We start from the raw sequence: 16,507 nt of genomic DNA on the forward strand, positions 1-16,507 counted from the left end.
GGCTCACGTCTGTAATCCCAGCACTTTGGGAGGCCGAGGCGGGTGGATCACGAGGTCAGGAGATGGAGACCATCCTGGCTAACATGGTGAAACCCCATCTTCTACCAAAAATACAAAAACAAAATTAGCTGGGCGTGGTGGCGGGGCATGGTGGCGGGCATCTGTAGCCCCAGCTACTCGGGAGGCTGAGGCTGGAGAATGGCGTGAACCCGGGAGGTGGAGCTTGCAGTGAGTGGAGATTGTGCCACTGCACTCCAGCCTGGGCGACAAAGCAAGACCCCGTCTCAAAAACAAAACAAAACAAAGAATTACAGAAACTGAAAAGTTACCACTCCTCTGTGAGCAACCTGAAAAATGGGATCTTTAATGATGACCAATTTCCCTAAGAAATTCTGAAATTATATGCAAAAAAATATTTACTGAGTTACGTATAAGCATAATTAGTATTTTTAACAGTGGCTTCAAGGATGAAATAAGAGGGAGTTTTTTACAACCCAGCTAGATTAATTGAATCTTGATAGATAATGTGAGTATCATAACAGTGAAGAATGTATTTGGCCATCTTGTGATTCCCTGGATGATATTTTCTTTTTTCTGACTACTATCTGGTAACCTCACAGCTTTGAGATACTTTCGCTAGGAGTTGGATAAAGAAAGGCAGGAGTAAAATTTAAGTTAATCTTTCTAATGTTTAATAACAGAAAAGTGTTCCACAGGGTTTCTATCTAGATTTGCATGAGCTTACTTTCCGGCTTTGTGTTATAATATTCTTATCAGAGACTCAACATGAATTGACTCTAGCCCATGTGCCAAATAGGAAAAGAGCATCTTTTCTAACTTTAATTTTTAATTAAAAATTATAAAAGTATCTTAATTGGTTCACTTCGCATCTTTTTTTCTCATTAACAATGAACTCATGAAGACATCTTTTCCTCCCTCTTTGTCTCCCAAAGTCTGTACACGACTTACCAATGTATCCAGGATCACAAACACAGGCAAGCTGTAAAGTAACAGGATCTTGGTAGCAGCTCCTGGCAAACTGGCGTCCACTGTCAGGACCATCTGGGCAAGGGCAAGGGCGGCAGTGATCTCCTGACCCAATGATGGGGTCACCATAGTAACCAGCCAAGCACCTGCATCAGTCAGAGAACAGGCCATGACCCCACAGTTCTAAGAAACCTCTTCCAAGGAAAGTCTTGAAAACTGTTCTGTTTGGGCACACTCTTTTCCACTCCTCATGTTTTCTTTGAGACAGAGTCTTGCTCTGTCACCCAGGCTGGAGTGCAGTGGCACTATCTCAGCTCACTGTAACCTCTGTTTTTCGTGTTCAAGTGATTCTCCTGCCTCAGCCTCCCAAGTAGCTGGGACTACAGGCACACACCACCACACCTGGCTGTTTTTTTTTGTTTGTTTTTTTTGAGATGGAGTCTTGCTCTGTTGCCCAGGCTGGAGTGCAGTGGCACGATCTCAGCGCACTGCAACCTCCACCTCCCGGTTCAAACGATTCTCCTGCCTCAGCCTCCCGAGTAGCTGGGATTATAGGTATGCGCCACCACGCCTGGCTAATTTTTGTATTTTTAGTAGAGACAGGGTTTCACCATCTTGGCCAGGCTGGTCTTGAACTCCTGATCTCAGGTGATCTACCCACCTCAGCCTCCCAAAGTGCTGGGATTACAGGTGTGAGCCACCACACCCAGCCTAATTTTTATATTTTTAGTAGAGAAGGGGTTTCACCATGTTGGTCAAGCTGGTCTCAAACTCCTGACCTCAGGTGATTTGCCCCTCTATGTTTTCATGTGGAAGATTTACTATGGGAACAGTGGTTCTCAAACTTTAGCTTCAATCAGAATCACCTGAAACAGATGACTGGGCTCCTCCCACCGAGTTTCTGATTCAGTAGGTCCCCAGTAATACTGATGATCCTACTTGCAGGACCACTGCCTTCAAGTGACACCCATGGCCTCATCTGGCCCCTCATTCACTGCTCCCCAGAGGAAGAGCCACCTCTCCCCATGTGCACTTGATTGTTCTATCAGCTGCCTGCCTGTCCTGACCATTCAGTTCTGCTCCCTCCTTGTATTACGGAGTCTGTCCTCCTAGGCAGGGCTTATCCCAGCCTCTGCCTATGCCTGGGAGGGGTGATGTGTTGGCAAGCCCACGGTGGCCACAGGTCTAAAGCCATGTCCTACAACCCAGCTTTTCCCAGTACTCTAGCTGAGGGGGTGACAGGGGCGCTCTCCAGCTGTGTAGCCCCTGTGTTTGTCTCTCAGGTGGTGCCAAACTCAGGCAGGGATGGGGCATGTTACTTATTAATTCCCACATCCAACACGTCAATTCCACTCTTTAAAGATAACAAATACATGGAGGTCAAAGGATTCTCAAAGTTTATACAACTAGTTAAATAATAAGCCAGAATTTGAACTTGGTGTCCTTTTAGCAATACATTCTTTTACTATGTTAGCCTGCTTGTCAAGATGAATGGTAATTAGGTTACTTTTTTATGTCCTACAACATAACATCTTGAAGGAACTTTGGAGACAATCTAATCCAACCTAGTTATTCTACTTATGAAAAGCTGGATATTCCAGCCAGATGCAGTGGCTCACCCCTGTAATCCCAGCATTTTGGGAGGCTGAGGCGGGTGGATCACCTGAGGTTGGGAGTTCGAGACCAGCCTGGCCAACACGGTGAAACCCCCCCAATCTCCCTTAAAAATACAAAAGATTAGCCAGGCATGGTGGCCTGTGCCTGTAATCCCAGCTACTTGGGAGGCTGAGGCAGGAGAATCACCTGAACCCGGGAGGCAGAGGTTGCAGTGAGCCAAGATCGCACCATTGCACTCCAGCCTGAGCAACAGAATGAGACTCCATCTCAAAACAAACAACAACAAAAAGCCTGTAATCCCAGCTATTGGGAGGCTGAGGCAGGAGAATTGCTTGAACCCGGGAGTCAGAGATTGCAGTGAGCCGAGATTGCACCACTGTACTCCAGCCTGGGCAACAAGAGCAAAACTCCGTCTCAAAAAAGTTTTCTAAAACCTGGATATCCTAACTCACCCAAGGTTAGAAAGCAAGTTAGAAGCAGAATTGGGCCAGGAACTGAGGTCCAAGGATTTCCGATTCAATTTGTTTCTCAAGTCTTTTGGAGGCAATCCAAATAAATCATGATAGAAATTGAGTGTTCATTTCTTGCCTCCCCTTGGGGACAATCTAAGTGTAGAGTTTTTTTGTAAATTCACAGGATTGAAACTCTGGTTATCTTGGAATGAGAAAAAAGAATGATGAGAAACTGGCTCAAACTAGATAGTAGAATTCCAAATACTTAAAATCAAGTGTTTGCACACCCAAACCTAGAGTTAAAAATCTTCCTTCTCCCATACCCTTTCTCATTCTCAAAACCCTTTACAAATAAAATCCAAAGCTGGTCACAGATATCAACTATGCCATTCTGACACGATGTTCATTCAAATGCATGCTACAGTGTGAATGCTGATTCTGAATCAGCATTGTGGCAGCTCCCTTTGCTGTTTACTTCTGTTCCCCCTCCTCTCTCTGCTCCCTGTTAATCTTTTTCTCATGTCTTTCTCTGTTTTCTCATGTCTTTCTCTCGTACTTATTCTCTATCTCTCTTTGAAAAAACAATAATGGAAAACAGGGCAGAAAAGAAAAAGATGACCCCAATATATTAACTTCCTCCTTTCACTGTTGTATAACTGTGTCCTTGCTATCTTTTTACAACACAATTTTAAGGATGGAAGGGATAATTTTTATTCAAAGGGGTAGTCCATGGGACCTCCAAATTCTTGAATACCGTTCTAGCATTGAGCCGAGAGCCACGTGTTTGCCTCCATGAACATCTTCTTGCCAAAAGTTAATCACATACTCAGTTTTTCACTAACAATTTCTCTTTCATCTGATGAGTAACTTCACCACTGACTGAAGCACTTGCTGCAATGTTTCACAAGTGACTTTTAAAAACAAATATCTTCTATAGGGTGAATGGATGTTGGAAGAGAGAAAAATTATCACAGTGAAAAAGTGGAGACTATTACCCCAAAAAAGCCAGTTCTAACAGTACTGTCTGCATTTCTTAATTAGTAATGAACAGTGTAAGTCAGCAGGTAATTTTTTCATATGGACTATTTTTTTATCTATTGAGCTATCCTATTAATGTTATGGAGATACATTGTCTCTCATATTCTTAGTCTATATCTAGCACATCCATAATGATTATTCAACTGACATTTGCTAACTGGAGAACAGATCTACTTAGGCATGTTTTATAGAGTCTCCTGGAAACTGTAGTTGCAAAACATTTTCTGAAAAACAAAGCTATTTAAAATGACTAATCCCATTTGGATTAGTTTCTCCTTTCGCCTAAATTAGGCAGGAACATTTCACAACTCTTATCCTCGGCCAGAATCTGCTGAGACAGACAGAATTTCTACACAGCCCTATGGTAAGCTCTAGGGTGACTCTCCAAGAGGACGGATTCATGTCAGTTTTGTTCTCTGCGGTATCTCCAGCACCAGAACGGTGCCTGGCACATAGAGGATGGAAACTCAATATGTACTGGATAAACAAACAAGATCCTAGAAAATAATGAGGTGGTTAGAAATGAATGAGTGAGCTGAAGCCTGGTGGAGATGAATTCTAAGATGCTGTCTGCTCAGCCAGAGATCATTGCATTCTCCTTACTTTCAGCATCTGCATACCTTTCACAGTTATGACCCATGGTATAGTCCTGGCAGTTCAAGCACTCCCCCGTCACTGGGTCGCAGTCATCGGCGTGGCCATTGCACTGGCAGGGCTGGCAACTTGGAAAGCCCCAGTGCCCAGGTAAGCACCGATCACACTGCCGAGCATACACTCCCTGGAAACAGTGGCACTGGCCAGTGACGGGATTGCAGAAGGCATTGACAGATCCTTGCAGATGGCACTCACAAGCTAAAGAAACAGGCAAACAAGGAACTGCCTTGAGAAACTCATTCAATGGAAACATGCCCCTTTTATAAGCACCCTGTCCCCAATTCACAATGCTCATGGGTTGGTGTGATCAACTTCAGGAGGGAAGCATCGGCTCTGCAGCGATGGAACCCTGCCATGATGGCTGAGTTAATCCGAATGAATGTATAACAATGCTTTTGAGGAACCTACGTTTGCATCCACTGGGGCCAAAGCCAAAAGTTCCAGGTGCACATCTGTTGCAGGTTCTTCCAACCACGTTGGGCCGGCACTGGCACTGGCCTCCGTTGGGATCACACACGGAACTTAACGAACCCTGAGGGTCGCATTCACAAGCTGTGGGTAAAGAGAGGCCAGAACCCATGACACGGAGCAGCACATCATCGGGCTCTCCCTGATCCTTTCTCCTTTAACTACTTTGGATTATTCAGAGTTCTGGTTTAAAACAGTATCATCCCTATGATGAGCGGAAGGGAAGAAAGGGGAAGCAGAGTTGGCAGATCAAAGCAGTTTTTCTAGGCAGGAGGTCATTAACGTTTTCTCCCGTTGCCTTCAAAGCTCAAATATCACAGGACATTAGACCAAAGCCCAGTGACCTTCAGAGGATGGTCTGACCTTTCAAAGAGAAAAACATACATCTCAGGTATTTGATGCTTCTCTGATTCCATTCCCCACTCCCTATCCTGCTTATGGAAATGCTTTATCCCCATGGACTTTTCCCCTGGTCACCTGTTATTTGCATATTTCTTGAATATCAATTCCATCTTCAGTGGTGCTCTATCACTGAAATATTACTTAAAAAGATAAAGAAAAACTTAACTGAGACACTATTTCCCTTGTGCTGCCTAACACAGGGCTGGGGGTGGGCACTCCACTGTACTTCATGTGCCAGATATACTCAGAGCCAGAAACAGCAGCTGCTGCAGCTGCCAAGCAATACCTACCCAGGCCTGTCTGGTGTAACACAGCAGAAATGCTAAAGATGATGTTTCTGCAAACATCTGTCATCGGCGTTTTCACAACGCTTCTGCTGTTCTCTAGACATCGGTATCTCTGAAAGGTTTCCCAGGCGCTGTTGGTGACCACCACATCTCCTGAACCTCCCACGGTGAAGATGTCCAGTGATTTACAGTATGGCATGAGAACAAGCTGTGAAGAAATGAGAATGGCCAAACATGGTGCCGTTACAGTGGTGCCCCATGGCATGGGTTTAAGCAAGCAAACGTGTAAAAAACCCAAATGCTTCTTTGACCCTTGAACAGAAATCATTAGACTCATTAAATAAAGTATAAACCTCCCTATTCCTAAATACTCTTGGCAGGAAATTTTAGATATGTTTTACACAGCTTGATGGCTTTTGAAATGCTATTTATTTTTATTTTAGAGATGGGGTCTTGCTTTGTTGCCCAGGCTGGTCTTGAACTCCTGGCCTCAAATGATCCTCCTGCTTCAGCATCCCAAAATGTTGGGATTACAGGTGTGAGTCACTACGCCCAGTGAAATGTTATTTTGTTAAAAGACATTTTATATTTTTAGAAGGAATAAATCCTTTCCACGGGGTGGAGTATAAGCAAAGTAACATTGGAGGCAAGAAAGAATGATTCTGCTTATGCCGGCCTCAGCATTACCCCTCAACAGAACACCCTGGGAGCAGCTGGGCACTTTCCGCCCAGGCTTTCCTGCATATGCCCAGAAGCGATCTCGCACTTACAGAATCGATCAGCGTGTATGGGCTCTCCACGTCGCTATCAGAGGAGGTGTACTGAGGTAGCTCCAACCTCACCGTGTAGTTTGTTCCCTTCTCAAAGCACACTGGCCGAGGAAGGACGACATATCTGCCCCCAAACAAAAAAGAAAGACAACAACGAAAGTCAACCTTCATGCATCCAAAAAATAAAAATTAAAAACAAAGCTCTGCATCGATAATTCCAAAGGGAAAAAGTCAGCAGTCAATGTCTGGCTCTGAAATGTGACTTGAAAACTCGCAAAATATTAGAAAAATACTAATTTGCATATGAAGCCCATTGAGCTGCCAAACCACTGTCACACTGACCTTGAGCCTGGTGATAATGACACCACCTGGTTGTCGTCATCGGGGATGGTATTACCACATCGGCTGCTGGTTGGAATCCTTCCAGGTCGCTGCACTGTGATGACAGCTTTTTCCCAGTGGTCGGGTAGCTAGAATAAGAAACAAACAATGAAAAGATAGCCCACCACTGCCTGTTTATAAAAAGACCTCTCTGAATCAATCAATTGCCAATTGAAATGGAAAACAAACAGTTGCTTTTCACTTTTCTCTTTACTACTACCTCTGCTACTCCGCTGGTTCCAGCCCAAATCCCTTCTACCCTGGATGCTGAAACACCTCTCAGCTGTCTTCTGCCTCTTCCCAATGTCCCTTTCAGTCCACTTTAAAACAGCTCAGATAATGACAATCCCCTGCTTGAAATGCTTCAGTAGCTTCCTGTGAATATTATAGTCCAAATTCCTTTACTAATCCTAGTATTTTTGCCAACAGCATCTCCAACCATATCTCTCATCAAGCTATGTGGAATGATTCTCAATAAAAACAAAACCCTCTCTTCTCTCTTCCGCTCACACTATTTCTTACTTTTGTGCCAACTTTCCACAATTCCATTCACACTTTAAGGCCTAGCTCTGATTCTCTAGGAAAGCATTTTGGTAGCCCTGGCTCGGGCTGGCTGGTGCATGCCCATCTTCTAGGATCAGGCATCTCTCTGCTGTTACACCGTCACGTTCAGCCTTTCATTACAGTTCGGGGCTTCAGTCTGTCAGTGCACAGCCAGGCTGTGAGGGAAGGAGAGGATCTCATATATCCTCATCACCACCTCAGTCGTCAGCAAGGTTGAGTGCCTCACAAAAGATCACTACATTTGAGAAACTGGATTCAAGAAAATGGTACATTTTGACTGGGTGTGGTGGCTCACGCCTGTAATCCCAGCACTTTGGGAGGCTGAGGCGGGCGAATCACCTGAGGTCAGGAGTTCGAGATCAGCCTGGCCAACATGGCGAAACTCTGTCTCTATTAAAAATACAAAAATCAGCTGGGCATGGTGGCGCATGCCTGTAATCCCAGCTACTCAGGAGGCTGAGGCAGGAGAATCGCTTGAACCTGGGAGGCGGAGACTGCAGTGAGCCAAGATTGCACCACTGCACTCCAGCCTGGGCAACAGAGCAAGACTCAAAAAAAGAAAAAAAAGAAAGAAAATGGTACATTTATTTTAACTTCCGTGAAAGAGGTGAGACTATCGGAATCTGATCTGTTCCAATGCAACCTCCATATTTCATAACTATATATAATATCCATTAGAAGTACTATTTTTCTACTGATTCTCCCCTCCCTCCTCCACCAGTCCACTGAGTGGTTTCTTTACCTGTGGCTCGTAGCGAATTAGGATGTCATACTCCATGGAATATGGTATGTTGTCAATGAAAAACTCCAAATAAGCCCCTTCAGGCACTCGGACGAAGCCGGCTCCAGTCCAGGAGGGAATCCGGTCCTGGATATATTGCCGCTCCACTATGCTAACCCCCTGAGGACATGGCGAACAATGGTTATTCTTTATTTGAAATGGAATTCAATAATTTTCAACAGTCAAAGTAATCCGAAGTCACCCAAAGATTCAAAAAGGGTTGCTACCTTATGTCTATTTTTTATAGTCAAATCTCCCCTAATAGATTGTAAAAACTTTTTGATATCCAAACAGGAAACTGGTTTCTTTTTAGTTTTGTGGTTGGAGTAGTCTTGGGACACTGGATATGGCACTCAAAGGCTTGGGATATACCTTATTTGATACGACCAGGAGAGTAAGCATAAAGGAAAAAAGAGAACATCCCACGTGCCGTTATAAGCAAGTCTAGGAATCATAAGGTGCTTCCCAGATTCTCCACAAGGTTAGTCCAATATCTAGTGGATTTCTGTCTCTCATACTGGCATTAGTTTTAGGCTCCATTTTCAAGTGAAGAAACTTGATATAATGAATGTTCACAACTGATGAGTTAATTCTGATTAATTGTTTACAGGGTTATTTTTTAATACCTGTGGTTGGTCATATCCAAAATGGCTGCGATCAACTCTTTCATTCCCTGTATGTATCTGTATGTATCCGTGTGTGGCCTTACCCATCAAGAGGTGCAAACTATGTTATCCTTTCCATGAATCCGGGCCGTCCTTGTGACCAACAGAACCTGAGGAACTTTCTAGGACTTCTGAGTCCAAGCTTTCAGAGACCTGGCAGCTTGTTTCCTCTCTTTGGAAGCTGGAAGCCATCTAAGAAATCTCACTATCACGAGGCACGGTGGCTCACGCCTGTAATCCCAACACTTTGGGAGGCCAAGGCGGGCGGATCACCTGAGGTCGGGAGTTTGAGACCAGCCTGACCAACATGATGAAACCCCATCTCTACTAAAAATACAAAATTAGCCAGGCGTGGTGGCACATGACTGTAATCAAGCTACTTGGGAGGCTGAGGCAGGAGAATCGCTTGAACCCAGGAGGCGGAGGTTGTGGTAAGCCGAGATAGTACCATTGCACTCCAGCCTGGGCAACAAGAGCAAAACTAAGTCTCAAAAAAAAGAAAAAAGAAAGGTCGTGTTTGTGTGGAGAGAAATGCCCAGCCAGCCTCCAGCTGTTTCAGCCACCCCAGCTCAAGAGCCAGGTATACATTTAAAGTCACTAAATTTGGAGATGAATAGATGAAACAATATCCTTGCCTCAGTATTTACCATGTGAGGTTGATAACTTTGGAGCATAAGTAGAGAGAAGAAAAGTTTCTTGTAAAGACAAATTTCTTAAACCAACCAAAAGCCTTATCAGTGAATGCTCCAAAGCCAATTTGTGAGTTATAGATTTACTTAGCTTTAAATATGACTGTTCTCAGGAAGGCATGGTCCTGATCCTTATTTTGTGCTCACTAACAAAGCATAAAAATGCTTCAAAATGGGCTCTTTACAAAGCATGTATGTTCCACTACACTCCAAAACACTGCTTTACCGACCTGCCACACATCCCCTACTCACAGGCCCCAAGTTGGCTTCCTCTGCTTCATAGAGGTAGTGATCCAGGGTGGCAAAGTAGTAACCAGGTTCCACTTCGTTGCACTGACGCCCAATCATGTGAGGCCGACATGAGCACTGGCCTGACTCTGCAAAGCAACTGGAAGGGAGGAGGAGCCAGGTCAGCTGAGTTCATGTTCACCCGAGTCAACCCGCCATAAGCAGCTCTACAGCTGCCATTACTCAGTACACAGGGCCAAATACATAGCATGTTCTTGTTTTCTTCAGAAAATACATATGTGGAAAAAAAAATAGTGCCTATGGATTAATCCCAAACTCCAAAAGTGTGGCTGAGAACCTGCTCTTCTCGGTTTTACCTCCCTTGCCCTCTCTTGACTAACATGCCGTCCACATCACATGGAGGTTTTCGACATCCCAAACTTTCTTGCTTTGGCATCTTACATCTTTTGCTTATTTCCTGAGATTTAGACTCAAATATCTAGCTCCCTGAAGAACATCTCCAGCTTGGCTGTCCCAGAGCATCCCGAACTAACGGATCTAAAACAGAAGTCCTCAATCCCCCGGATGGTCTCTATCAGGGTAAAGGCACTACCACCTGCTGAGTCAACCAAGTCAGAAATTTAGAAGTTCTTCTCCAGATTCTTTCTTCACACTCCGTCAGGAACCAAATTCTGTGATTTTTACTTCTGCATCTTGTGTCTCTCTTCCCCCTTTCCATTGGCTATGCTATGCTAAATATGAGAAATGCGTCTGGGCATGGTGGCTCACGCCTGTAATCTCAGCACTTTGGGAGGCCAAGACGGGTGGATCACCTGAGGTCGGCAGTTCGAGACCAGCCTCACCAACATGGAGAAATCCCATCTCTACTAAAAAAACAAAATTAGCTGGACATGGTGGCGCAGGCCTGTAATCCCAGATACTTGGGAGGCTGAGGCAGGAGAATCGCTTGAACCTGGGAGGCGGAGGCGGAGGTTGAGGTGAGTTGAGATCACGCCATTGCACTCCAGCCTGGGCAACAAGACTGAAACTTGTGTTCTCAGCTTATGTCCGCTTTTATTAGTATCATAATTTTGTATACAAAATAAAACTCAAATTACACGTATCCATTTTGACTTCACTTAAAGACGAGCTGTGGTTTGGAATTGTTACTTTCAACTCATTCTCAAGGTTCGTTCTTTCTTTTTTTCTCATCCCAAAGTTTTAAACAAGGTACCTAAGGCAAGTTGCAACTCACAGGAAGACTTTGCACTCACAGACTTATTAAAAATGTCCCCAGGCCGGGTGCGCAGTGGCTCACGTCTATAATCCCATACTTTGGGAGGCCAAGGCAGGTGGATCACTTGAGGTCAGGAGTTTGAGACCAGCCTGGCCAACATGGTGAAACCCCGTCTCTACTGAAAATACAAAAAATTAGCCAGGTGTAGGGGCACACCTGTAATCTCAGCTACTCGGGAGTCTGAGACAGGAGAATCACTTGAATCCAGGAGGTGGAAGTTGCAGTGAGCCGAGATCATGCCATTGCACTCCAGCCTGGGTGACAGAGTGAGACTTCATCTCTAAATAAATAAATAAATAAATAAATAAATAAATAAATAAAATCCTAAACGACCCTGCTGCGGCATAGCTGAAGTCCTCTTTCTGTGTATCATGTTGTTATCCTACAGGAATAGGAATTCTTTTTTTATTTTTATTTTTTTATTTTTGAGATGGAGTCTCGCACTGTCACCCAGGCTGGAGTACAGTGGAACGATCTTGGTTCACTGCAACCTCCGCCTCTTGGGTTCAAGCGATTCTCCCGCCTCAGCCTCCTGAGTAGCTGGGACTATAGGCGCCTGCCACCATGCCCGGCTAATTTTTGTATTTTTAGTAGAGACAGGGTTTCACCATATTGGCCAGGCTGGTCTCGATCTCCTGACCTCATGATCCGTCCACTTCGTCTCCCAAAGTGCTGGGATTACAGGCGTGAGCCACCGCACCCAGCCAGGAATAGGAATTCTTAACGTCCCATAGCCAATTCCCAGGAGAGGAAAGCTTGTTCCAATTAGGACCTAGGCTTCTTTTGGCACAGTCCATGAACAAAAGCTATTTTCAGAAATTCAGGCATCAGACATTACATCATATGGACAAAAGAAAATTCTTTCCTCCCCAGATGTTTACTGAGACAATAAATATCCAAAACATGAACCACCAAAGAAGAAAACAACTAGACCTTCACACGCAACCATTAGAGAATGAGCAAATGAAGGTGAGGACAAAGGCGCCAGCAGGCTCCCGGTGCTGCCTCTATCTGCAGCACAATTCTAAACAAGGAATGGCTCCATGAGAGCCGATCATGTGAAAGGAATTCCCTTAACAGCGGCCCTGCCAATCACAAGTCTGTGTCTACAGGCTTGAATTGTCATCACAGATAGGCATGGCTCTGATTCAACACTGGCTCCTTCAGTGAACTCATTCTCGTGGCTTTCCTATGCAGATGGCCCTCACCCTACAGCTCTCAGCACCCAGCAGGTGGCTGTGCTCTGCTTCTCTATTTCCAGCCATCAATGGGACATTTCCATGGACTGGCCAGCTGTCATCTCTAATTCATCTTGTCCCAAACAGATCATCACCGCCCACACTGACTTTTTATCCTCAGCTCTGCTGTTTCTGCCAGTAGATTTAAAATTCTTCTCATGGTATAGGTGAGATATCACCTTCTCTTTCCTTTATCCCAATACTCAGCTTTTACTTCAAAATGTTTCTCAACTTAGCAGCTTCCTCTCATTGTCACTGCCACTGCCACTGCATCAGTCCAGGATGGCATCACCCCATACCTGTTACTCTAACAATCTCCTAAAACTGACCTCCCAAACTATTCTCCCTTTTCTGCCTAGTCCATCCTGTCTACCACGGGCCAACCCATCTTCCCACAGCGCTGCTTTCATTGTTTAATGAAAATTCGCAATTGTTTCTTATGATATCAAGCCATGATGCCTCTGCCTGGCTTTCTGCAGCCTCCATAACCCATCCTCTGAAAACGGCTTCTCTTTCTGGTGCCAACTCTTTGCTTTCCAATGAGCCACACTCCTCATACTCTTCAGCAAATATTTACTGAGCAAATATTGGCCCTAGCAGCCTTGCTTCCCAGTGCAGGTACTCTCACATTTTAGTCCATTGTGAACTTTGTTCTGAATGAATCCTTACTTCCTCAGTAAGTCTATTATTTCTGGCTAAATGATATACAGAAAAAGAAATAGAAAAAAAAAATAGTCCCTGTCTTAAAGAACTTACAGTCTAATTGGGGATAAACAATAAAGAAATTAACCAATGCAACAAATCAAAATGCAGTAAGAACCTATGCATTGATAGAGTTACAAGCAAAGCACTATGAGAGAAGAAGATATGATTCATCTGATTGAGGAGACTGAGGGAGGCGTCATGAAAAAGGTGTCCTTAAAGCCTGAAGAGGACTTGACAGGCAGAGAGACGACAGGAATAACAGGAGCAAAGAGGGTGATGGGGGAATGTGAGCAGAGATGGTCAAGATCAGACCAGATCTCGACCTTGCTACAGTCATTCCCATCTCTGTGCCTTTACCCATCTCTTCCCTCCCAGCTCGGAGGCCCTCCCCTGCTCACCAACCGCACCTTTCAAATCTCAGCTTTCAAAACTCAAGCACAAATCCTAGCTTCTTCACAGTGATACCAATGATTTATTACGTGTTATTACTCTCTCCTGTGTTCAAGTAAAAATCACATCTGATAGAAATGGTACAGCTTAAACTTTTATGTATTCTCTACAAATTTCTCTGTAAACTAGAGATTCAATTCATTAAATCAGTAATGGAGAATAAGGACATAAAATAAATAAGGCCTGTGTGAGGCAGAATAATGGCCCCCAAAGATGTCCACATCCTCATCCCTGTTATCTGTGGGATGTTACCTCATATGGCAAAAGGGACTTTGCAGACGTGATCAAGGGTAAGGACATCGAGATGGAGCGATTATTGGATTATCTGGGTGGGCCAAATCTAATCACATAAATTCTTAAAAGTGGGAGAGGCAGGGAGGGAAGTAAGTAGGTCAGAGAGCTGTGACATGAGAAGGATTTGACCCAGTGGTGGCTTTGAAGATGGAGAGAGGGGACCATGAGTCAAGGAATGTGGGCAGCTCTAGAGGACAAGAATAGCGCTTAGATGACAGCCAGCAAAAGAAGGGGAAACTCAGCCTACGACTGCAAGGAGCAGAATCCTGCCAACAACCCAAATTATCTGGAAACAGATTCTCCTTTAGAGCCTTAGAAAACAATGCAGCCCTACCAACATCGTGATTTTGGTCCACTGAGACTGTATTTGACATAGAGAACTGGAAAATAATAAACATATTGTTTTAAACAACCAAATTGTGGTAATTTGTTATGGCAGCAATAGAAAACTAATACAGGCTCTATGTTTTCTCAGTGGGTGAAGGCCAAGATTATTTCTTAAAAAAATAGATTTATGGCTGGGTGTGGTGGCTCACGCCTATAATCCCGGCACTTTGGGAGTCCGAGGCGGGCAGATCATGAGGTCAGGATATCGAGACCATCCTGGCTAACACGGTGAAACCCCATCTCCATTAAAAATACAAAAAATTAGCCGGGCATGGTGGCAGGCACCTGTAGTCTCAGCTACTTGGGAGGCTGAGGCAGGAGAATGGCATGAACCTGGGAGGCGGAGCTTGCAGTGAGCCGGAGCTTGCAGTGAGCCGAGATCGCGCCACTGCACTCCAGCCTGGGCGACAGAGTGAGACTCTGTCTCAAAAAAAAAAAAAGAAAAAAAAAATTATCATAAATATAGAAATTGGCAACATTTAAAAATTCCATTTCATTTAAATGGTGGTGAATGAAGAAAATGGAATTTTAACCTTTCTCTATTACTAAGGAATTAGGCAGAAAAATATTAAAGCATAAAAAACATCATTCATAATAACCGACCACAGTGTTCAGTCAGCACCATTCATTTTCTCAGGGTGGCATTCCTCTCCACCCCCAACTAGGACACTTTCTTTTCGGTAGGACCTATGTCCTATAATCCTGTTCTATCACAGTATAGTCATGTGTCACTTAATGACTGGGATATGTTCTGAGAAATGTGTCGTTAGCCAATTTTGTTGTTGTGTGACCATCATAGTGTACTTACACAAACCTAGATGGTATAGCTTACTACACACCCAGGCTGTATAGTATAGCCTATTGCTCCTAAGCTACAAACCTGTACAGCATATTACTGTATTGAATACCATAGGCAATTGTAACACAATGGCAAGAACTTGTGTATTCAACCATATCAAAATGTAGAAAAGCTACAGTAAAAATACAGTATCTTATGGGACCACCACTGTATGTGTCGTCCATCCTTGACTGAAACGTTATTATGCAGTACATGATTATAATTAACAAAGGGTTAGCTACACCATAGTCATTCAATACAATAATAAAAATATCCATTAACTTCTGTTCTGGATTCAAAGTACAATAAATTTTAGTCCCTCATTTATTGAGTACCTGCCAGGTCCACTGTGCTGGGTGCCAAGTGAGATGCAAAAACAAAGACGACATAATCTCTGTCCAAAGAGACCTTTTTAATACAACTGTAAGAGCAAAATAAATGCTAAAAGAGATGCAGAAGTAATGCATCAAGGGAGGGTTCGGGGCTTCAGCATGGTGAGTTCAAAAAAGAGGTGGGGCCAGGCATGGTGGCTCCTGCCTATAATCCCAGCACATTGGGAGACTGAGGCAGGCAGATCACTTGAGGGTCAGGAGGTCAAGACCAACCTGACCAACATGGTGAAACCCCATCTCTACTAAAAATACAAAAATTAGCTGAGTGTGGTAGCTGGTGCCTGTAGTCCCAACTACTCGGGAGGCTGAGGTGGGAGAATCGCTTGAACCCAGGAGGCAGAGGTTGCAGTGAGCCAAGATCAATGCCACTGCACTCCAGTCTAGGTGACAAAGCGAGACTCTGTCTCAAAAACAAACAAACAAACAAACAAAAACAAAAGTGGTGGGCTTCAAGCCAGATATGAAAACTCTACATTTCATTGTTAAAATAATTTTGAAGGACGCTGTAAAAATGTTTATATTTTTCAATGTTATTAAACATTTACAAGTAGCATTTACCTAGCAACCAATGCCAATTCTTTTTCTTTAAAACAGGTAATCTACTAGGCAAAACTTCATTAACTTGGCTTCAGTTACATTATTTAAATTAATTAGGTCTTACTTTTTTTTTTGAGACAGAGTCTTGCTCTGTTGCCTAGGCTGGAGTGCAATGGCGTGATCTCAGTTCACTGCAACCTCTGTTTTCTAGGTTCATGCGATTCTCCCTGCCTCAGCCTCCCAAGTAGCTGAGATTACAGGCAGGTGCCACCACGCCTGGCTAATTTTTGTATTTTTAGTAGAGACAGGGTTTTACCATGTTGGCCTGGCTGGTCTCGAACTCCTGACCTCAGGTGATCTGGCACGCCGGCCTCCCAAAGTGCTAG

At 44.1% G+C, this 16,507-nt stretch overlaps 1 protein-coding gene across 2 annotated transcripts in view; it reads right to left on the reverse strand.

The window, feature by feature from the left end:
- Positions 1–16,507, reverse strand: part of LAMB1 (laminin subunit beta 1) — a 79,402-nt gene that overhangs the window by 30,683 nt on the left and 32,212 nt on the right. For both annotated transcript variants that reach the window (XM_009243142.4, XM_063726116.1), the window contains 8 exons: positions 10,008–10,143; positions 8,363–8,521; positions 7,018–7,145; positions 6,676–6,799; positions 5,909–6,113; positions 5,157–5,300; positions 4,715–4,946; positions 970–1,133 (listed from right to left, as the gene is read on the reverse strand). In XM_009243142.4, the coding sequence (XP_009241417.3) occupies positions 970–1,133; positions 4,715–4,946; positions 5,157–5,300; positions 5,909–6,113; positions 6,676–6,799; positions 7,018–7,145; positions 8,363–8,521; positions 10,008–10,143 (1,292 nt within the window). The remainder of the gene's footprint in view (positions 1–969; positions 1,134–4,714; positions 4,947–5,156; positions 5,301–5,908; positions 6,114–6,675; positions 6,800–7,017; positions 7,146–8,362; positions 8,522–10,007; positions 10,144–16,507) is intronic.

The sequence above is a fragment of the Pongo abelii genome, chromosome 6, assembly GCF_028885655.2.
Source record: "Pongo abelii isolate AG06213 chromosome 6, NHGRI_mPonAbe1-v2.0_pri, whole genome shotgun sequence".
NCBI lineage: Eukaryota > Metazoa > Chordata > Mammalia > Primates > Hominidae > Pongo > Pongo abelii.